The sequence below is a fragment of the Perognathus longimembris genome, chromosome 20 (assembly GCF_023159225.1).
Source record: "Perognathus longimembris pacificus isolate PPM17 chromosome 20, ASM2315922v1, whole genome shotgun sequence".
Lineage (NCBI taxonomy): Eukaryota > Metazoa > Chordata > Mammalia > Rodentia > Heteromyidae > Perognathus > Perognathus longimembris.
Window position 1 is genome coordinate 39,397,969 of NC_063180.1, and position 23,846 is coordinate 39,421,814.

Consider the following 23,846-nt stretch of genomic DNA (forward strand, 5'->3'; position numbering starts at 1 on the left):
GAAAAATCATTCAGAAATGCATTCCGCTAGGGAAAGGAGTAAAACCTCAAGATTTGGTAAGATGAGAGTCTCAATCATCTGCTTTCGCTGTGGGCTTTGGGGGACTTTCTCCCCAATGTACCTTAGGGAAAGCATAGTGTGTTCTCTTTCCATCTGCAGAGGAAAACTTGCTCATTGGAACAAGTGAGAAAGATGATTTGCCTGCATATGTTGGAACCTTGAGTGGTAGAATACATAAGAAAGAATACTGTACTGTTTCAGGTAGCATAACAGAATAACCCCCTTCATGTTTAGATTAATAAGGATCTACAAATGTGTCATTTTGAGAGGATTTGCAACATGAGAATACTCCTTGAGTTCCTGTCTTAGAAATTCCTCTCATCTCTCTATCTCATCCCTTCCTCCCTCAAAATGGCAAGTCTTTATACCCTGGGCTGCACTCTGATTGGTTGCCTTCATTATACTTGTTTTGAATGATAATGTTCTGACTGGTGGGTCCTGAAACATTCTGATTGGTTGTTAATTCCTGATCAGCTTCCTTTTTTTTTTTTTGCAAAACTTCCCCAGTGTCCCCATTTCCCCAGAAGAAGCAGAGGCAAGGATGTTTCATAACAAGGTCTCCTTTGCATGTGGTTTCAGATTACAAGGCTAAGATGCTCTCCAGAGATTCTGGGTCCTAACTAATTTAGCCTTTCACCTGTGCATTTCTACCACCCACCAGATCGGTGTTCTGTGCTTATCAGCTTCCTGCATGCGAGGAGGCCATATATGAATTGTGGAATTCTTTCCTAATGGAAAGAATGACTCTCCCTGTCTTTGTACTTCAGCAACACAGAGTGGAGGCTCAAGTGGAATATACCCCATGGTGTGCCCCCAAACTTAGAGAAACTGAACATTTGATTGTATACTTGGACTGGTGCAGCTTGTTCTACTTGTCTAGATCAAGCAATTTTTTTTTTTTGAGGACTTGGTGTAAGAAGCTGCCCTTTTAAGAGGCATGTGCAGGTGGTAAGTAATCACTTTTCCCTGAGTGCTCTCATCTGATCTGATATTGTGGCCTCCAACAAAGTGATCTGTTCTGACTGCCCTGGGCACACAGGGAGGAAAATTGCTTTAGAGATGAAATGGCTTTTCACTCAGGACCAAGGCTAGACAACAACACCTCAAACTTTGCCCCTGACAGCCTCTTTGTAAGTGTCGCAAGGAGTATGGTACAGAGCAGAAGGTGACAGACATGCATCAGGGATACAACAACTTAGATTTGGAATAGAGAGAGAGAGACCCTCTTCCAGGCACAAGCTATGGGAGGTTTGCCACATGGACTGGATCAGTCCTGTGTTCTCCTGGGGTCCCGTAATAACTGTTCATTAGGGCCCTTTTTCTATTTTTAGGAGTGATTTGGTTTAGGCTGTGTATGGTGGCACTTACTTGTAATCTCAGCTATTGAGGAGGTAGGGATAGCAGGTTCACTTGTTCCCAAGTATAGAGGCCAGCTTGGGTGTCATAGAAAGACCTTGTCTCCCATCAACCAATCAATTCATGATTTCGTGTAGACTGTGATTGATGTGGTCTCCTCCCTTTAAAACAGGCAAGCTGCACTAGCAGAACTGTCAGGTTAAGACATGGGGACAGGGCACTCTGTGAGAAAAGTAAATTAGGCCATGTCAGGGCTTTGGGAGGGGCTGGTGGCAGAGAATCCAGGAAAGACCGCATGTGGCAGACCCATAACATGTCTGCTTTTAATTCAAGGGAGCAGATGAAGATTCGGGTATGTGTCCAGAGGTGAATGTGATCTAAGGAGTTCAGATTGACCTAGATAAGACGTTTTCTCTGTGAATCTACCCTGGTTCTGGCCTGAATCATGTATTCTGGGGTACTGTGAATCTTTAAGATGTTTGGGTGGAAGGTTTCTATTCTTTCCACAAGCTGAGGAGCTTCTTGGGAGGGACCTGGCATGCTAGGTCTACCTAGGTTCTACCACTGAACTGTACCTCTGTCCCTGAAGATGTTTGAGGACCAACTCATGTGGAAAGAAGACTCTTCAGAGCCTCCCTCTGTTGACCAAAGGCAGAGCCTTTGGTGCTGTGGTTCAAGTGGTAGAGGGCTAGCCTTGAGCAAAAGAAGCTCAAGAGACAGTGCCCAGGCCCTGAGTTCAAGCCCCAGGACTGGCAAAAAAAAAATCTACACACACATATATGCATTCCAGTTGCTGTGTGTGTGTGTGTGTGTGTGTGTGTGTGTGTGTGTGTTATTGGTTCTGTTCATCTAGTGGAGGGAAGGGCTAGAATCTTTGTCCCATTGACCCATATAAAGCCTTCATAATCATTTGGTATACATTAGAACAGTCACATGCTTCTCATATGCTTCTTTTTTGTTTGTTTGTTTGTTTGTTTTTGGCCAGTCCTGGGCCTTGGACCCAGGGCCTGAGCACTGTCCCTGGCTTCTTCTTGCTCAAGGCTAGCACTCTGCCACTTGAGCCACAGCGCCGCTTCTGGCCGTTTTCTGCATATGTGGTGCTGGGGAATCGAACCTAGGGCCTCGTGTATCCGAGGCAGGCACTCTTGCCACTAGGCTATATCCCCAGCCCCTCATATGCTTCTTGTCAGCTATTATTGGTCATCTGTCTGTATTTGCCCTTGAAATATTTTCTAAATTATCCAATAAAAGTTCCCTGTGCCTGAGATCCCTAAGGCAGGTAACCACCCAACCCCTGGGCTCAGTGGTAGAAGATGCCTTAGTTAGAATACCATGAGAGCAAGTTAAAAATAAGAGCTTTGGGGGATGTAGCTCAGTGCCAAAGTGTTTGAGTAAGGAGTGCAACATCTTGGGTTCAATCCCCATACAAGACAAAAAAATAAAAAAACAAAACAGTTAAAATAAGAGCTTTAATGCTATTAGTTCTGTCTGATGATTCGGCTGATAAACCTTGAACTAACAGAAGGTTTAAGCAAAGACCAGATATGAGCTGAGAATATCTGCAGAGGGCAATGGGGAGAAAGGATCTCATCTACTGCAGTGTCCAGCGGGGCCCCTAACTCCCCAGCTTTATGTAGGGGAGGGAGGCCAGGAAGAGCCCAGCACAGCCAGGTACACAGCCCTCTCCATCAAGGATGGAGAGAGAAGGCCCATGGCCCGGCATTCAAAACTCGCAGGCTGCTCTAAGGCTTCTGAGGTGAAACTTTTGGGCCCTTGCCAACCTGATGGGTACTTGAGAGACTGATGCTCTCCCTGACTCTGCTGACATCGCTAAGGAGCTCCCAAGTGCTTCTTAGCAACATAGGCCTCCATCTCTGCCTCCTCACACAAGGTCTGAGAGGACAGGTGCAGAATACAAAGCGCCCATAATCTGCCACCTGCAAGTGGTCCCCTCGGATCAAACTTTGAAAGATTCTGCCCTGCTGGGCATGAATACCAGCCTGCACTCCTTTAATTAGGTGGAAACTGGGAAGAATTTGGTGGCTAGAAGCTGTGAATTTCAGCCCAAGCACTAACCTCAATTACATTCTTGTCTCCCTCCTGCTGTCCTGAGAAAACCAACTGAATGATGAATAGGGTTCGCACCGCAGGACTTATGGCTAAAGAACGATGGAGACCTTGACTTTTAAACCATCTGAGTGCTTATTGGAAGCCCTTAACTAGTGGGTGCTTCTCATTTTGCCTATGGATGCATCCATAATAGACAAGGCGAATGACTGATTACAGGATTCCATATGCATTTTTAGTTGGTAGGGGAGATGCGTGCTGTCTCTGACAGAACAATGTTCTTAAGGAAGCAGAAGATGGATAGTCTCTAGTTAATAGATTTCCAGATGGTCTTTCTAAAGGCTGCTAGTATGAACCAGTTTGGGTGACTCGTGGCTTACTGGAGACCCATAGCTGATGACATCTGGCTTTGATGGTTGTAATTCTTTCCGATCTTCCAATCAGACGGGTATGGATACCATGGTCCTTTTAATAATGATGTCCTAGCCCATGGAGATGTTTTCTCTCTCTCCACTGTTGGATTGTTAGGGTCTGAATATAAGCTGTGCTCCCCACGCAGAATCACGTGATGAATCCTTGGCCTCCAGCTGCCAGTGCTATTTTAGGAATTTCTGGAGATTTATCTAGCTGGAGGAAGTAGGTCACTCAGGAAGGGCCCTGGGGAGATCATATTTTTATTCTGGGCATCTTTCCATCATTTCTTGTTAACCCTCTCCCCTCCCCCACATATACACAAGTTTCTCTGCATCCTCACCAGGATTTGGTCCGGTTTACACTGTTTGTCCTTGTAGCCATTGGGGTATAGTTATGTGGTGACTATCTATCGCCTTCTGTTTCTCATTTCTCAAAGGGCTAATGATGTCGAGTGTCTTCTGATATGTTTGCTGTTTGTGTATCTTCTTTAATGGAGTATCTGCTCAGCCCACGGTGCTTTTGCAGGCTTTGTTTGTTGTTTGCTTTCAGCACTGAGAATTAAGAGTTGTTAGCTTATATAGTGTACTTGTAAGTCTTGGGTTGTGGTTTTAGTCCTCTGGCAGTTTGTCTTTTCATTTTCTTAAGAGGAGTAAAATCACTTTGTTCTTGTTAGATTGTAATAAAAGTTTAGTACATCTATTCTCTCTCTCTCTTTCTCTCTCTCTATCATCTCTCATCAATCAGTCATCTTACCAATTCATCATCTATCTCTATCTGTATATCTACATCCATATCTATCTCTATCTTGCTATCATCATATCATCTATCAATCATCTATATTTGTATATCTATATATCAATCTATCTGTTATTTGTTGGAAGTGCTTGAGTTTCAATACAGGGCTTCATGCTTGGCAGGCAGATACTCTACTGCTTTATCCACATGTTCATTTCTAGTACATCAAATTGTGTTTTGGTATCATGCCTAAAGACTTTGATCTAAGTCCCAAGTATTTCTACCATCCTTAAAAAAATGTATAGTGTTAAAGTTTGTATTTGAGTTTGTTGTTCATTGTAAGTTCATCCTTGTCATTTATTGTGCGATGTGTGAGGTGTAGATCACAGATTCTCCTTTTCCCCTATAGATTTCCAATTGTTCCAATTGTTCCAAGTCCACTAGTTAAAAAGCTGTATTTCTTCTCTGAATTGCTATATAAATTTGGCAAAAAGTGTGGGTCTAACTCTTAGGTTTTCTGTCTGTTTTATCAATGTGTGTGCCTACAATATTTCATTTGTTTTAGCTCTTTAGTAAGGCTTGACATTGAATACAATGTCCCCTCCACTACATGTGTGCACATGCACGCACCCCAGTACTGGGGCTTCAACTCAAGGCATGGGCTTTATCCATTAGCTTTTTTGCTCAGTGCTGGCACTCTTTTACTTGAGCCACAGCTGTATGTCCAGCTTTTTGATGGTTAGTTGGAATAAAAAAAATGCCATAGGCTTTCCTGCCCAGATTGACTTTGAACTGTGACCCTTGAATCTTAGCCTTCAGAGTAGCTAGGATTACAGCTATGAGCCACAGGTAGCCAGTTATCATTGTTCTTTATTTTTAACAATTGTTTTTGTTTCGTTATTCTGTCCAGTCTATAACTCTTTGCTGGGCTTTTGATAGAAAGGTTATAAAAGCCAATATTAATTTGGGGGTAACTGACACCTTTACTGTGCAGTCTTCCATCCTATGTTTCAGGTAGCTCGCTTATTTAGGTGTCCCGGGCTCACCAGCATTTTTTTTTTACTTCGCAGCACGCAAGTTCTGTCTATCTTGCTGTGTTTGTGTTAGATTGCTTCCTTCCTTTTCAGAGCCATAGTAAACATTCCACTTCAGTTCCCACATATTTATTGCTTGCATGGAGGCACACGATTTTACGTGTTGGTATTATATCTTCTGACGTTGGTATATGAAGTTTTTATTTTTGTCTCCAGTGAGGATTTTCCACATAAACCATCAAGTCATCTGATACTAGAGCTGCTTCTCTTCCTTTCAGAAAGACATGCCTTTTATTTTCTTTATTTCTTGCCTGGTATTTCCAGTAAGTGTTGACACAATATTTATCTTGTTTAACATGGGTTATCTATGCTGTTATTGTTGGTGGTGGTAGTAGTGCTGTTTATATGTGCTTTCTTTTCCTTTTTGGCATTCTTTTTTTTGGGGGGGGGCAGTCCTGGGGCTTGGACTCAGGGCCTGAGCACTGTCCCTGGCTTATTTTTGCTCAAGGCTAGCACTCTACCACTTGAGCCACAGCACCACTTCTGGCCATTTTTTTCTGTATATGTGGTGCTGGGGAATCAAACCCAGGGCCTCATGTATATGAGGCAGGCACTCTTGCCACTAGGCCATATCCCCAGCCCGCTTTTTGGCATTCTTAAGGATGCAAAAGAAGGCACAGGAAGGGAGGGAGGAAGGGTAAACCAGTGCAATCATGGTATTCAGTATAAACAATGTGGAAAATGAACTTTGCAACTTGTGGGCAGGGATGGGAGGTGGCAACTGAGAGGAGAGCAAAGGAAGGGTGACACTGCCCAAAAGAGAAATACACACATAACCTGAATTAGGAAATTGCAACCCCTCTGTGCACAACTTAATAATAACAATAAAATTATATTAAAAGTACAGAATCTCAGAAGAGGTACTGGGACTTGAGCTTAAAAGCCTCACACGTCTAGGCAGGTGCTCTACTGCTGAGCCACACCCCCCTCCCCCAGCCTTTTTTTATGCTCCTTATTCATTTAGGAAGTTCTGGAGGTTTGATCTCAGGGTCTTGTGCTTTCGAGACTGAGTTATGCCCACAGCCCTGTTTTTTTGCTGGTTATATTTAGGATGGGGGTCTCCCTCCCTTCCTTCTTGAATTTGACATGAGCTTTGATCTGCTTACTTTAGGGTTCTCTTGGCTGTTAGGGTCACAGGTGCAGCCACTGTGCTTAGCTTCCCTCTGCGGGGACAGAGTCTTGAAGACCTTTTAGTCCAGGCTGTCCTAGAACTGAGATCCTTTCAGACTCAGCTTCCCACATAGATAGAACGCCAGGCATTTGCCACCTCTTTCAGCTCCAGATTGAAAAAGGGAAACCAGAAAAAAAAAGAAAAAAAAAGGAAAAGGAAAGCCAGGCCTGGCTTCCAACCTACCATGATCCTTTTCTCTCAACCTGCAGTCCACCCAGGATTATAGGCCTGAGTCACTGATACCCTTTGACTTATAGATTATTTCCAAACTTGGTAGTTTCCAAGTATTTGTAGATTTCCTTCTTGCCTCCCCGTTCCTTATATCTAGTTGGATGCCCTGTCACATATTACAATTTTACTTTATATAATTTTCCTGAGGTTTTTTTTTTATGTCTCAAAACATATATGGTCTGTTTTGGTCTATACTCCTGAGATAATTGGGGGACAAATGTTATTCCTGCTGTCAGTGGCCAATTTTCTAAGTGCCAATTAAATACTATTGGTTGCTGATGTGTTAAGTTCTCATATATCCTTGCTCACTTTCTGCCTAGTTTAGCTGTCCTGACATCAGTTACTGAGAGAAAGGTGTCGAAGTCTTTGAATATAATTGTGCATTTGTCTTTGTATTATTGTTTTTTCATTCCCGTTAGCTTCTGGTGTATATATTCTGCAGCTTCCTTGCTGGGAAAGCCTATCTGATTGCTGTGTCTTCTCCATGCCTTGAGTTTTTATCCCTATGTAAATTTACATCTGTCCTCATAATTTCCTTTGCTCACAGTTCTGCTTAATCTGATAGTCATGTAGTCATTCTTGCTTTATGGAATATTTGCAGAATGCCAGTAATTTCTCTTCTTTCCTCTTTCTTGCCATTGATGGTAATACTTTAACATTGTTTAGGATTCCCTTTTAGTTTTGATAGTGGGTTTTTGGGTTGTTGTTGTTTTTGTACCACTTCTGAGGCTTCAACTCAGGACTCAGGAACTCTCCCAGAGCTTTAAGTGCTCAAGGCTAGTGCTCTACCACTTGACCTATAGCTTCACATCCAGCTTTTTGTGTGTGAATTGGAAATAAAAGTCTCCTGAAACTTTCCTGTATGGGCTGGCTTTGAACCACAAGGCTCATATCTGAGCATCTTGAGTAGCTAGGATTACAGGTTTGAGCCATCTGCCTCTGGCAAGTTTTTCTAGTGTTTTTTAGGCGCCGCTTCGCTCACCTATTGTAAGCTTGCTGTAGGCGTGCCATTTGACATTTATAATTATTCTATGGCCTTACTAATATCAACTGTTTTCACTGATTCAAGTGGAGAGATTTTATCATCCTTTATTTTCTCCAAGAAGGCATTTTTTTTCCCCAAGCAATTTTGCTGGCAACAAATTTTGTTAGTTTTTCCTACATCTGAAAAATGTTATGATATGTCTTCATTTTTTTCTGAAGGGTATTTTCACTAGATACAGAATTCTGGGCTGATAGTTACTTGTTCTAAGAACTTGAGAAAAAAAAATTGTGCTGGCCAGACTTGGTGGCTCCTTCCTGTAATCCCAGCATTTGGGAGACTGAAGCAAAAACAAAATAAATGGGGTTGGGAAATATAGGAGAGAATGATGGAAGGGTTGGTATTGATCAAGATATATTGTACTTATAACTTTAATGTGTTGAATTTAAAATAAAAATAATGTAAAAATTAATGGACTAAGTAATATAAAATAAAAAGAAGGCTAGAGACGGGCCATCACTTAAGTAGTGAAGTACTTGTTTGGTATGTGGAAGGCCCTGGGTTCAACAAAAAAATTAAGGAGTACCTCCCTTTGAGCAACCTCCCTCAGAATAAAAGGAAAATCACTAAACCAAGTCCAATTCCAAAACAGGAGTAAAGGAGCAAATATCCTTGACAAAGCATCTTTGAGACAGAGAAAAAAATCAAAATAAATAGGAGTGGGAAATAGAGAGATCAAAATCAAAAGCTCTATGCGGGCCTGGGATGTCAGGAGGGACACTGTGGAAAAAGCAGAGGCAATTTCCTGAATGGGTCTGACAAGGCTAACAAGATGGAAAATAGGAAATAATAAAGAATCAACAACATGATGACATCTAACGCTTCTGTGGGGTCTCAAGGTGCCACATCCCATTCCAGATGCTTTGCCTGGATGAGTCACCTTTTGGGGAAAGTACCAATATTATTGACAGATAAGGTAGTAGCTTTCTGTCTACCTGCAAGACAGGTGTTCCTGCTAAGCATTGTGGCAGGCAATAATAGAAAGTATGTAGAAGTGCTAAAGAAAAAAGCTTATTTTAGGAAACAAATGCAAAAGTAAAGACACGATAAATAATTTATTAGAGCAGGGCACTGGTGGCTCACATCTGTAATCCTAGCTAGTCAGGAGGCTGACATCTGAGGATTGTGATTTTGAAATCAGCCTGGGCAAAAAAGTCCATGTACTCATGTCTAATCAACTAGCCTTGAGTGATAAAGCTTAACGGAGAGCACGAGGCTCTGAGTTCAAGCCCCCTTCCCACAAAGAATTTATTACATTATTATATGACAAGGAATCAAGCAGGTGTTCAATGGAAAAGCCAAACCAGTACAAATTTATAGGGCGTAAAGGGGTTTGTAAATGGATACAAAACTTGTTGATCTACAAGGGCAGCAAGTCAAAGCCCTGCCAATTAAATCACTCCCAGACAAGTCAGAATTTATCCGTCTGTCAATTCCTTGCAAGCTACAGGAAGCTGCAAGTTAGCTCAGGCCACAAACAGGGTGACAGACGCTAAGGCAGATTTGTGTGTGCATCAAAACACTTTTCTCTCCAGAAGCTATGTTTCAAAAGAATGGCTGCGAATTTAATAATATCAATGAAAAACATAAATCCTCAGATTCAGGAGACCCGAGTCCGAGGGAAGATGTGAAAAGAAGCAAAGAAATAATGTGCAAATAAAGCTGCAGAATGCCCAAAGCCAGAGAGATACTGGACACAAATTGTCAGCCTAGAATTTTGTCCCTGGTTAACCCGTTCCTGAGGAGACATTTCCCAAGGAAAAAGAATGACTAGTTTACTCTGCAGAGATGACACTAATATTCAACTGACTCCCCTGGGGACTGGTGGCTCATGTCTCCAATCCTAAGTACTCTACAGGCTGATAGTTTGAGACCAGCCTGGGCAGAAAAATTCGCTAGACTCCCATCGCCAAAATAACCAGCAAGAAAGAAGTGAGAATGAGGGTCTGGCTCAAATGGGAGCACCAGCTGAGAGCTTAAAAAAAAGTGTTGTGATATACTCAATTCGAGTCTCAGTGTGGGCACAAAAGAAAGGGCAGGGAAGGGGAGGGACTCTTTTTTTAAAAATACCATACAGACAGATAAAGGATAAGTTTGACTTTAGAAAATTAAACACAGGAAGCAATTTAGAAGAAAATGAAGACCTATACAAAATCCGTTCGTTCTAACAGTAGTTTGTAGCTACAAACAGGCACTTAAGACAATAGGATCTTAAGTACAGATTTGTGCCAGGAGGCTTAGAAATTCAGAGAATATTTTCTAGTTAATAAAAAAAAGTAGAAATGGTTGAGAGCTGGTGGCTCAGGCTCAAAGCCAGCTTCTGCAGCAAAGTCTGTGTGACTCTTATCTCCAATTAACCCCATCTCCCTCCACCACCACCCCCCAAAAAGAAGAAAAAAAGCCAGAAGTGGAGCTGTGGCACCCACTTTCTGAGTTCAAGCCCCAGTAAGGACACCAAAAACAAAACAAAAGCTCTGCAGCTACATGTGTTTTCCCGTAGTGTAGGGCTGGGTGAGGGAAATGTCGATCTGGCATTTTCAAATGCATACAGAAAACATTTAAATGCCCATGAAAGCAGAGAGAAGAATGAAGTGGATCCCGGTGGAGCCCTCTCTGGCTTTGTGGTTAGCAATCCTTGGCCGGCTTCCAGGCCTGGCATGGCGGTGTAGTCTCAGCGCGCTGGTCCTCGCTGGGCATGCGCAGAACCATGCTGGGCATGCGCAGAACCACGAAGGTCCTTGAGTTGCTCTGGACACTGGGCATTTCAGAGGGACTTCACTGATGTGAGGGAGGTCTGGCTGTTGCCACCGCATTGAGTGCCAGGGTTGATTTGGTGAATCTGGCCGCCTTGGTGGGCCTTCCCTTCCTCCTACACCTCTCCATGCAGTGTGTGAACCCTCCCAAATCTTAGTGCCCGGTTGATGATGACAACCCTTTTCCCCACAGAAGAGAACGACTCATAAGCCAAGGGTTAAAGAATAGTTTGCGCTCTTCACGTAGAACCTGTAAGCCAGCCCTCAGAGGGACTGCATTGCCCTGCCGTCGAGAGCTGTGTTCAAATTCAATGTTTTGCCCTAGGACCCCTTCTTTACAAACCAATCTTATCACCCATCTTCCTGCTCTGAACAGAGAAAAGTAGTATTAGTGCAAATCTGTTACCCAAGTTTTTGTTATTTGTCGATTAAAAAAACAAAAACCAGTTTGCCTAAGGGAGAAAGAATCAAAATTCCCATCATGAATATTGACATTTGGAGTTTGATCACAGTTGCACTGTGAGAATAGCAAGGATTCCAGAATTCAGTTTGGATCAACAGTAGCCACAGAGCCACAGGCATGACACAGGTGAGCCGTTGCTAACGGCAACAACAGCTTTGTATCTTACTATTTTAACCCATTCCCTTGGAGAAAGAATCTCTTCAATGAAACCAATCTGAATGCCTATTAGAAAATCTTGTAGGAACTCCTTTATTTTTTTAATCTTTCAGAATTATAACATTGATCTAACAGATGCTCATAGTATTCCTTATAAGTCTATAGAAAAAAATAGTTGGGAAAACTGGGTGCCTGTGGATCTCACTTATAACCCTAGGTACCTCAAGAAACTGAGATCTGAAGATGAAGGTTTGAAGCCAGCCTGGACAGCAAAGTCCATGAGACTCTTATCTCCAATTAACCAGCAAAAAGCTGGAAGTGGAGGTATGGACTTAAGTGATAGAGTGCTAACTTGGAGTGAAAAAGCCAAAGGACAGTGCCCAGGCCCTGCATTCAAGCTTCAATAGCAAGATAATAATAATGATGATGATGGGTGGTGATTTAAAATATGCCCTTAATCAAATCCATGCCATTTTACAGTCCATTATTCTCTCTCTCTCTCTCTCTCTCTCTCTCTCTCTCTCTCTCTCTCTCTCTCTCTCTCTCTCTCATATAGATCTCCCTTCCCTAGCCTGTGGCACAGATAATAGCTATGCCTGCTCTCTATGTCCAGTTTAACCTAAAACTTTATTTCTCCTTTTTTGGTTTTCACTCTCTACTTTCTGAAGCTTGTCAAGGTCATCTATGCGGGAAACAGACTCTGAAGCCTTGTGCTCCTGACAGTGCCTTTCGTTGCCTTCCTGCTTGAATAGTTCCTTTCTGCTGTATACATTTTCTTTATATTTATTTGGTGATTTCCTCTCTCCCTCCAGCCTCCCCACTGTCTCCTGGCAGAGCTTCTGTTAGTGACTTGAGTTCTGCAGCCCTTGTCATTTATGGTGTGTGTCTTTCTTGTCCTATTTTCTGTGGTACTTATCAGTTCAACTTCCCATCGTTTACAGGGTAATTATTTCATCACTCATGGTTTTTTGTTTGGTTTCGGTTTTTTTGCCAGTCCTGGGGCTTGAACTCAGGGCCTGAGCACTGTCCCTGGCTTCTTTTTGCTCAAGGCTAGCACTCTACCACTTGAGCCACAGCGCCCCTTCTGGCCTTCTCTATGTATGTGGTGCTGAGAAATCGACCCCAGGGCTCCATGCATACTGAGCACTAAGCCATATTCCCAGCCCAATCATGCTTTTAATTCCTATATTTCTATCCAGCTTTATAATTGTCATATTCTCTTGAATCTGGAGGGAGGACATTACTTTTGTGAGAAGCAATTTTCCATTCTTTTCATCAGTTGCTATTTGGATCTTTAGTAAAAAAAAAAATGTCTAGTCAGGCACTGGTGGCTCACACCTATAACCCTAGCTCATCAGGAGGCTGAGATTTGAAGAATGAGGTTCCAAGCTATCCTGGGCAGGAAAGTCCATGAGACTCTTATGTCTAATTAACCATTATAAAGCCAGTAGTGGATCTGTGGCTCAAGAATGCTAGCCTTGGGCTGGGGATATAGCCTAGCGGCAAGAGTGCCAGCCTCAGATACACGAGGCCCTAGGTTCGATTCCCCAGCACCACATATACAGAAAACGGCCAGAAGCGGCGCTGTGGCTCAAGTGGCAGAGTGCTAGCCTTGAGCGGGAAGAAGCCAGGGACAGTGCTCAGGCCCTGAGTCCAAGGCCCAGGACTGGCAAAAAAAAAAAAAAAAAAAGAATGCTAGCCTTGACCAAAAGTATCTCAGGGATAGCACCCAGACCCTGAGTTCAAGCCCCAGGACTGGCACCCCCCCCCCAAAAAAAAAAAAGTCTATCATCTCATGGTAAAGACTGATCAGTAATCTCTGGAGATTCTGAATTTGCATTGAGAGGATCTCAGGCAGAGAATGGGGGTGTCTGGTTATCTGCTGTGTAGAGCGAGATTTGACTGGCTATCTAGCTTTTTGTGGGATTGCTTGTTTTTATTTACATGTAGAGCTATCTTAAAGAGACTCAAGATTTGTTTTTCTGTTTGCTTTTGTGCCAGTATTAGAACTTGAACTTAGGGATGGTGGCTGTCCCTTAAGCTTTTTCACTCAAGGCTGGCTTTACCACTTGAGCCACGTCTGGATTTTTAGTGGTTAATTGAAGATAAGTGTGTCACAGATTTATCTGCCTGGGCTGGTTTTGAGCTATGAGCCTCGGATTTCAGCCTCCTGACCAGCAAGGATCACAGGTGTGAGGCACTAGTGTGACTCAGCATGCAGGATTAGTTTTAATCAGGTATATGTGGGCAGACAGAGAGGAAAGTGCGTCATTAGGGAGCACATTTTTACTTGTAGTTTTCCAAAATCAAGAAACAGAACACACCATGCAGCAGGGGGATTAGAGGAAGTGCTGGTGTGGTCAGGGGGCTGAGAGGATTAATAAAAATTCCAGGCTATTTCTTGTGGTTTCCCTAGGATGGAACAGGGAAGGCTGGGTATGATTAGAATAATGTCAGCAGGCTCCGGAGTGTAGGAACTGCTCCAGATGTGCCTGGCTTTGGGCTTGTGGGCAGGTGACTGGTAGCTCTGAGTGTTAAGAGTCGGATGGAGAAAAGCAGTTCAATTAGGGTGTGGGATGGGTGGATTTGTATTTGAAAAGTGCTCCTGAAGGTGTTGTTTGCTGTCTCTAGGAACTGACAAATCCCAGGAGCACAGTCCCTCACAGCAGATGTCAACAAATCAAACACAGAAAATACAAGAAGTGCTTAACATAGGCTTCCAGTGTTAATTGTTGCCTTTTCTGTCTAGCTCCCTCTCCTCCAACTTACTCTTTTCTCTTTCTTCCCTTCTCTCTTCCTCCTTCTCTCTTCTCCTCTCTTTCTCCCCTTCTTTCTCTCTCTTTCTTTTTCCTCCTCCTCTTCTCTGTCTCCTCTTTCTCTGTCTCCTCTCTTTCCCTCTCTGTCTCTGTCTTTGTCTCTCTGTCTCTGTCTCTGCGCTTCTCTCTCTCTCTCTCTCATTTTTATTTCCCCATTGGTAATTCCTGGCTGCAGGAGGTTCGAGCCTATGTATGGAGGGAGCTGGCATTCATCTAAAATATCCTCAGTATCCTCAGCTCTCTGTATATACTTTGTATATTGATATCCTTTTGTTTTCACTGACTGCGGGCCTGGATCCCCTCACAGGCCCTGCTGGTTCCAAGCTCCCTCCTGCCCCTGAAGCATCAGGATACATCGATGGAGTCCCAGCCAAGTGTGGGCTGCCTTCAGGAGACTGGAACAAGAGCTTTGAACATAACAGGTTCAAATCTCTTCCCTACGGGGCTGCCAGGGCGGCCACAAGCCAATATCTACCCCCTTATCTCTGGCAGAAATGGAGATGTGATGACATTTCTCATGGGCTGATTGCTTATAGGTTGGCTTTTTGATAGGATCTTTGCTTTGTATACATAAGAAACAATACCGCAGTTTGGGTGAAATGTGGGAGGGGCACTGAGCAGACTTCCCAGGTGAATCGCACTGGTAATTCTAGACCAGGTGTAAAGTTGTCAGAGTACGTGTATAAGCACGCCAGGAGCTGGTGCCCTTCTTATTGGTGGGCACAGCAGATTTCCCCGAGAAACCCACAGCCTGGCTCATGGAATCCTTTGCCTGCTTCTAGTGCCGACGAACGGTTTGATGCCACCTTCCATACCAATGTCTTGGTGAATGCTTCCGGGCACTGCCAGTACCTCCCACCAGGTAAGATCGACTTCCAAGTAGAAGCTTTCAAGTAAGTATGAGTCTCATTTGGCCTGATGACTTCCCACTGGGCAGAGTGCTTCGCACCCCTACCATTTCTTCCCCCGCCCCCGCCCATGCCTTCGATTGTCTCCTCAAGTCAGAGGGGCTCATTTCACTTCTGCTCTGGTCTCAGAATCCTGGTTTTGGGTTGTCTTTGCCAACATCTGTCATTTGTTCTTTTTTTTTTTTTCTGTCACGTATATGCAACGTAAAGTCAGTCCCACATTGAAACAAATCCCCATGATTTGGCGACTGCCAATTCCCTTGAGCCCTTTTTCTTCCATCTCAGTCCACAAGCCTGGTAATTAGACCGTCCTGTCCTCCATTGCTGTCTGCTATTTCCTCCTGGCCACACTTCAGTGTCTAGGTAGATCTTCAGGATCCGAGAGAGGGTGGGAGTTGGGGACCATAATTTGAGTTCATACAACCAAGAATACTCATGTGCAACTTAGAGACAAGGTCCTGTGCTTTTAAAAGAGAGCTCATTAGTGACTGATTCTGGATCTGGGCTGATTCCTTCTCAACTTCCTGATGGGTTAAGAGCTACCTGAGATACACACACACACACACACACACACACACACACACACACGCCCCAGAATATCATTTCTGTGGATCTCAATTCAGGCTTGGAAAACTGCTATTTCATGACCATGGAGGTACCTTCAAAGTGTGTGTTTTAGTATATGGAATTAGTAGTTAGATACTTATTTATTGTTTTTAAAATTAATTATTATTTAAAATTCTTTATTACCTTTAAGTAGTTGTACCAAGGGTTTCAATTCAATGCATCAGTGTGGGAGGACAACACATCTTGGTCAGTGTCACTCCTTGCACCGTTCTTCTCCAATAGTTGGATCTTAATATTTGAATTCTTTTTCTTTTTTGGGTGATGTGGAAGATTTCACATTTTTGCATATTCTTTTCAAGAATTAGCTTCCCCAATGCAAACAGGGGTGGCTTCTTAACTCCATTCTCAGAAGAACTCTGCCATCAGGCCCTGTGGGGTGTGTGTGTGTGTGTGTGTGTGTACGCACGCGTGCATGTTCATGGGCACACACATGCACGCGCACATGCAAACACACACACACAATCTGCTCTTTTATGTATACATACTCTCCCTTCCTCCAGCACTCAGTTCCTGCCTTCCTGGTTCCACAGCAGAGCTGGCTTTGCCTTCTGGCTCCTTGTTTACTTGCTCTTCCTGTTAGCAGTTGATAAGCCTCTGTGGACTGAATCTATGTGTGTTTACCTAAGAATTTATCTCTCCTCAACTGCATGGGGCCTGTGTGTCAATAAATGAATGAATAAGTGGTTGCACCAGGCAAAGACATTCGAGCCTGCTAATGGGAGGAAGGCCTCAGCCATGGCTCGCAGATTCCCGTGAACATGAAATGTCATAGCGTGAATCAGAATTATAGCACCTTAAGGAGACAAATCGTTTATTGTATTTTCCCAACGTGGGTCTGAGGTGCGGTCTGTGTTTGCAAGGCCCTCAGTCTCTTCAACTCCGCAGCAGAAAATGTACGGAATGCCACTTTACCCCAGTCACACTGGGACACCTAAAACGTTCATGCCTACAGCACCTTCAGCTTTTTCCCGAGCAGGGAAGAGCACTGGACACCAGAAAGTAGAATGGGTTTATGGGTTCATCCAGTCTCCTCCCTGTGACCTAGGAAACCCATTTGTGTCTTACTGGCTTTCAGTGGGGGTTGTTGTTGTTGTTGTTTTCCAGTGAGAATTCTTCCTTTCATCCAAGCATTCTCTCTTTACCTTAAACCTGTCACTTACCACCTTTCAGATTCTCTTTCTAACCTCTTCATCAGTTTTTATCAATTGATCTGAGATTTTTTTCTTTTTGATTTATATTCTTTACTTTTATTACGTGTGATCTGAAGACATTCCTGGAAACACAAGTTTATAGAGTCAATTCTTGGCAAGAAAATCCTGAGAATGTCTTCCACAATTGAGTCTGTCGCTGTGTTTGCATTTTAACTGACAGCAAAGCCTTGGCTGGGCTTCTTTCCTGAGGCATTTTGGAAGGAAGGGAGAGAGGAGGAAAGAAGGGGAAAAGAAGAAAAGGAAGGAAGGAGGAAAGGGAAGGAAGGAGAAAAGAAAGAAAAGGGGAGAGGAAAGGAAGAATGAAAGAAGGGAGGGAGGGGAAAGAAAGTGGGAGAGAAATAGAGAAATAGGAAGGGAGAAAGGAAAAAGAAGGAGGAAAGAGGAAAAAAGAGGGAGGAAGGGGGTGGGAGGGGAGAAGAAGGTAGGAATGAAGGAAGAAAGGGTGAGGGATGAAAAGGAAAGAGAGAAATGCAGTTTGTTCTGGACAGATGTGTCCTTAGTTTGACGGTGTGGGATGGGTTAGAGTCATGGCCATATACTTGAGCCTTTCTTTGTGGGCTTCCATTCCTATTTCCTGGGGGCGGCTGTCACCCATGCAGGCATTTTCAAGAGCTCCTGCTACATCGACGTGCGCTGGTTTCCCTTTGATGTACAGCAGTGCAAGTTGAAGTTTGGGTCCTGGTCCTACGGAGGCTGGTCCCTGGACCTGCAGATGCAGGAGGCGGATGTCAGCAGCTACATTCCCAATGGTGAATGGGACCTCATGGGTAAGCCCAGCCAAGATGCCAGCCTTGTAGAAGAGAGGAGCGCTGCTTTCTTCCTATGGGAGCTTGGAATTCTCCATTGCCCTTTACAGTGTGAGCATTTGCTGAACTTGGCAGAGCTCTGCGTTGTTTACTGAGAGCTCCAGGGTGAGACACCAAAAACAATTAGCAAACACATTGCTTTCCAGGAGAAATGAGCCGCCATGCTGAGGATATGTTTAGGCAAGTCAGTGCTGGCGTAGGCACTGATGCACAGATTTGCAAATCAGGAAGTGCAGATTCAGCCAGGCACTGAACCAGTGCTGCCAAGCGGGGAGATTGGGGTGTATAACAAATAGTATGGCTGGGAATGCATTGGCACTGGGAGTGAAAGGGGGTGGGGAGGGGCCCAAGAGTGAGGCAAGTGGTGATTGGAAACCAAGGCCAATTTGAAGTGGTCATAATTTTGTCAGTCCATTGGCATGTCTAGGCCAGACATCAAACTGGCCATTTTCTCAAGCTGGCATTTCTCAAACCTTGCAAAATACCGTTTGATTGTGGGAGATTTATTCTTTCTGGTGGAATTGGCTCCCACCATGATGTCTGTATGGCAATCTACCCCCTGTCAGCAAATCTCTAAAGTTCAGAAAAGGATTGGGTTCTCAGTGCTCACACAAGAGAATTGCCACAAGCCCTTTTGACCAATGCTGTCAATGTGAGCCTGCACTTGAGTATTGTAAACGGAGTTCTCTGTATGGTGGGTACATACTCTGTGCCTGTTAGGTAAGTGTTGTTAAGTGTTGTTAGGTAACTTTTGACATTGTGTCACCATTGTAAATGTCTACAAACTTGGCTTGCTACACAATTGTAGGGTGATACAATCTTACTGACCCCCTGTTGTGTATCAGTTCCATGTTTGTTTGACAGAGATATCATTATGTGTAAGGTGTGCCCATAATTACATATACATATAGTGATTTAAAATCAGCTGTATATTAAAGATGACCAGGTACTTGTTGGGGCACCCGGCTCAAATGCTTATTCCTTTCTCTCTTATTACCCTCGTATCGTCCTCTCCCCTAACCCTCGGCCTGCAGGTCTGTCAGGGTGAGACGTAGGGGTGACTCCGGCCTGGCGTGCGCGCGACCCGCGTGGCAATGTGGCCGCTATCCTACCCTGGGAGCTAGTGTACATAGACCACGGAGTAGGCTTCTGAGAGCGAACTAACTTTATTGAGAGAAGGACAAGGGGAGATGATTCAGAGGGAAGGGGGTTGGCCAGGATTCCCATAGGTTAAGCGGCTGTCACCTGAGTCCCAAGGGGCTGGTCACTTGACCTCCAAGGGGCTACGTCACTCTGAGGGCGCCAAACCAGGGCGGGGCTGGTAGGCGCCAGGCTGGCTGCCAGCTAAGTCGGGGGTCTCTTTGCCCAACCGGTTTCTCCGGATTCCAATGTAGAGAGGATGGAAGGGCCGCATTCCCCAGCTGGGGGAGGTGCATCAAGCCCCTTCCATCAAGGCGAGAAAGATGGACCCCAACAGGTACTGATAAATGATACAGGACTCTTGGCATTCACACAGAGTGAGACCAAAGGGGGATATTCTTAGGAGGGGAACACAAAGGCACAATGCCTGTGTGCCTCTGATCCTATAAACTAATAGTTACCAAAATGAACTCCCAGGAAATGGAAACAAGTGGACTTTTTTCCTTTTTCTTTGCACTTTTGTCTTGTTTTTTGTTTCTGAAAGCAGCACAAAAATGGAGGGACAAAGGATGAACAAATGTAGCAGTGGTACTCAGTAGAAACTATGTTGAAAATGAACTATACAACTTATAGATGGAGATGAGAGGGAAAAACTGGAGGAGAGAGAGGAGGAGGGGGGACATTTTCTCAAAAGAAATGTACTCATTACCTGATCTATGAAATGGTAACCCCTCTGTATATCACCTTTATGATAACAATAAATTTAAAAATTTTTTAAAAACTCAGGGCCTGGGCACTGTCCTTGAGCCATTTTGTTCAAGGCTAGCACTCTACCACTTTGAGCCACAACTCCACTTCTGGTTTTCTGGTGGTTCATTGGAGATAAGAGTCACCCAGACTTTCCTGCTTGGGCTGGCTTTGAACTGTGATCATTAGATCTCATCCTTCTGAGTAGCTAGGATTATGAATGTCTTTAAACAGCTCTTTAACAAGCCAGCAAGGGCCGATGAAAACTCACACATACCCATTTTTTTCTTTTATCACTTAGTACACTGAGACGACACATTCACATGCAATTTCTACATTGGAAAGGACAAGGCAGCTGTGTATCCTGACCAGCCTTTCTCCTCTGTCCCATGCAGGGGTTCCAGGCAAGAGGAGTGAAAAGTTTTACGAATGTTGTAAAGAGCCCTATCCAGATGTTACCTATACGGTGACCATGCGTCGCCGGACTCTCTACTATGGCCTCAACCTCCTTATTCCCTGTGTGCTCATCTCCGCCCTGGCCCTGCTGGTCTTCTTGCTTCCTGCAGATTCCGGCGAGAAAATCTCCCTTGGTAAGTGACCAAGTCCTTTCCCTGAGGTCAGCCTTGCAGTGCTCTCTGTGGACCATGTAGGGGTGCATTGAGGCCCCTAGGGCCTTCTTGGCTCACCACCGCTGGATCTCAACACCAAATGCTCCAGCCAAGCTGGACAGATGTGAGAAAATACATCAGGATCCTGGGTTTCTCTAGTCCTGCAGAGAGGGGAAGACAAGGAGGAAGGGTCTCCATCGAGTCTGCTCTGGGGGGGACCCCGTTTCCTGGTGGCAGCTGACCAGCCTCCGTTGTGAGTAGGGAACAGTCTTGCTCAATGATCGGCTTACATGGGTAACATGGCGATCCTATGCTGTGTAAGGAAGGTTGTTCCTCAAGTACGAAGATAAACATTTTGAATGGAACGTATCTCTTAGTTTCTGGAGTTCCTGAAAATATACATCCTTTAGTATGCAATGGAAACCATTCACAAGTCTCTGATTTTCTAAGTATGAGGCTCTGAATGTTCAATGACTTATCTGAAATTACACAACCAGGAAGGACCAGAGTCACATCATAAAACCAGGGGTGTGTGTGTGTGTGCGTGTGCATGTGCGTGTGTGTGTGTGTGTGTTGGTACTAGGGCTTGAACTCAGGACCAACTCTCTGTCCCTTCATTGTTTTTCACTCAAGGCTCGTGCTCTCCCATTTCAGCCACAACTCTGTTTCCGTTTTTTTTTTTTTTTTCCCCATGGTTCATTGAGATAAGAGTCTCATGGACTTTCCTGCCTGTGCTGGCTTCACTCCTTGAGCCTCAGAGTTCAGCCTCCTCAGTAGCTACACAGGCATGTCCCCTGACATCCAGATAGTTTGCACACTTTCCCAACCCTACTATGTGAGTCTCCCTGTGCAAAAGCATTCAATAAAGAGCTGGAGAGGTAATTGGGCAGTGTTAATCCTCTCCAAGTTCTGGTTGGCTCTTAAGCATGTCTCCACCTGGGGATTCAAGGGGGTCTGGAAGGTGACTAGGACCATCGCCAGGAAAATGCATGCCCCCATGTGTACAAAACCCACACATCCATCCCTCGGCCAGGCCCCTTCCTGTGCTCTCTGAAACTCAGCTCAGGAGCCCTCTCAGGTAGAACTTACGTAGCTGTTTTACGTAAGAAACTGCCTTGCATTTCTGTTTCAGGGATTACAGTCTTGCTGTCTCTTACTGTCTTCATGCTGCTTGTTGCTGAGATCATGCCTGCAACTTCCGACTCAGTGCCCTTGATTGGTAAGTCAAGAGGTGGATTCATTCATTATTTTTTTTAACAGTACTTGGACTTGAACTCAAGGCCTTGTGCATGCCAGGTAGATATTCTACCATTTGAGTCATACATACCTCATCCATTTTTTTTGGCTGTAGTTATTTTTTCTGTTGAGGTCTTGCTTTTTTTGCTAAGGGCTTGTGTAAGACTGTAATCTTTCTACCTTTAGTCTCTGAAGCACCTGGGGTCACAAGCATGTGTCTCAGACCTGATCATTATTGATCGATATGGGGTTTTGCTACCTTTGGGCCAGGCTGGCCTTGAACTGTGATCCTCCTGATGTCCATTCCCAAGTAGTTTGGATTACAGATGTGAGCCACTGCATCCAGACAAGAATGTGGCTCCTTTTTTAAAGAGAACGGTTAGAGTGGGCTGTGGGTTTCTCAGCAAGTGAATGGTCCGTGACTCTGGATCTTTACTGCCCCCTCTGTTTTCTCCTGGAACTATTCAGAGTGACCCCATGACATTTGCTTAGGCCCAAGTAGGATGAAGGACATAGCCAGCTTTGTGTTATGGCAGAGAATGGAGTCCTGCACCTATAGTCTCAGTATTTGGGAGGCTAAGGTAGAAGGTTCACTTGAGCTTTGGAGCACAGACAAGGTAACATGGCAAGAACATTTTATCCTGTCCATGTTTGTTTGGCAGCCAAAGATTTTATGATTGGAGATTCATTATTTTAATGAAACATTGCTTTGCCAGTAACCTTTCATTAAAATCGAGAAGCACACATTATAATTCCTAATCATCCCCTCCTGAGATATATTGATATTTCTGTATAAAATAAGTAACTGGGGCCAGGTGTCCATGGCTCACACCTGCAACCTAAGCTACTCAGGAGACTGATATCTGAGAATCTCAGTTCAAAGCCAGCTGGGGCAGGAAAGTCAGTGTAACTCTTATCTCCAATAAGCCACCAGAAAACCGAAAGCAGCCTTCTGGCTCAAAGTGGTAGATCACTAGCCTTGAGCAAAAGAGCTCAGGGACAGAGCTCAGGCCCTAAGTTAAGCCGCATTCCCATCAAAAAAATTAAAAATAGGGGCTGGGAATATGGCCTAGTGGCAAGAGCGCTTGCCTCGTATACATGAAGCCCTGAGTTCGATTCCCCAGCACCACATATATAGAAAATGGCCAGAAGTGGCACTGTGGCTCAAGTGGCAGAGTGCTAGCCTTGAGCAAAAAGAAGCCAGGGACAGTGCTCAGGCCCTGAGTCCAAGGTCCGGGACTGGCAAAAAAAAAATTAAAAATAAGTGATTGTGGGGGGAGGGGGGAATGAGGGACGAGGTAAAAAACAGTACAAGAAGTGTATCCAATGCCTAATGTATGAAACTGTAACCTCTCTGTAATTCAGTTTGATAATAAATATATATATATGTATATATATATATATATATATATATATATATATATAGTGATTGGGGAAATTCAAATAGGACACAAAGGATTTTGCCATGAGAGGTAGAAGGCATGATTTCTACCCGGGGATGGATGCCAGACACAAGAGACAATACTGTTTCCATGAACCTTTCTGGTTGGGCTTATGCAAAAGAATGTCCCAGTGAGGCTGGGATTTGATTCTCTGAGACTACTGTGTCTGGGCTTCTGCTCCTGGTTAGGAAGTGAGACCCCCAAGCTAATTGTGAGAATGGAGGAAGCAAGGTCTTTCCACTGGGTGTTAGATTTCCTGGGGGAGTTACAGCAGCTATGTGGTGGTAAGACATCACGTTTCTGGGCTGTTCTTTCTCCATCTAGAATGTGAGTGGTGGCCTACAGCCTGCTCTCCAGCATGACTGCGCTCTAGGCCTTGACAGAGAGAGGAAAGGGGTTGGCTTCACCTCTGTGCCCTGGGACATGAGAGTTGCTAAGGCCCTGGGTTTCAACTTGAGTCTGTTTTCTCCACAGCCCAGTACTTTGCCAGCACCATGATCATTGTAGGCCTGTCTGTCGTGGTGACCGTCATTGTGCTCCAGTACCATCATCACGACCCCGATGGCGGCAAGATGCCCAAGTGGGTATGTGCCTCCACCTCCTGCAACCTCAGAACCTTCCCCAAGAGAGGTTCTCGTAGGCTTTACATAAAAAATGGCATCCCTCAACAAACATCATTCCACCCAGCTTTCCCTCTGTCTATCCTTGCAGCAAATTTAATCAACATAAATGTGCTCCTTGGTGTCTATCCTAGTTATTGTGG

The 23,846-nt window shown here is 44.4% G+C and overlaps 1 protein-coding gene across 1 annotated transcript in view; it reads left to right on the top strand.

Annotated features, from left to right (window-relative positions):
* The window catches only part of Chrna7 (cholinergic receptor nicotinic alpha 7 subunit), a 79,829-nt gene that overhangs the window by 52,291 nt on the left and 3,692 nt on the right, over window positions 1-23,846 (top strand). The window contains exons 5-9 of the mRNA XM_048369335.1: window positions 15,141-15,220; window positions 17,704-17,871; window positions 20,193-20,387; window positions 21,538-21,624; window positions 23,558-23,667. Of these exons, the coding sequence (XP_048225292.1) occupies window positions 15,141-15,220; window positions 17,704-17,871; window positions 20,193-20,387; window positions 21,538-21,624; window positions 23,558-23,667 (640 nt within the window). The remainder of the gene's footprint in view (window positions 1-15,140; window positions 15,221-17,703; window positions 17,872-20,192; window positions 20,388-21,537; window positions 21,625-23,557; window positions 23,668-23,846) is intronic.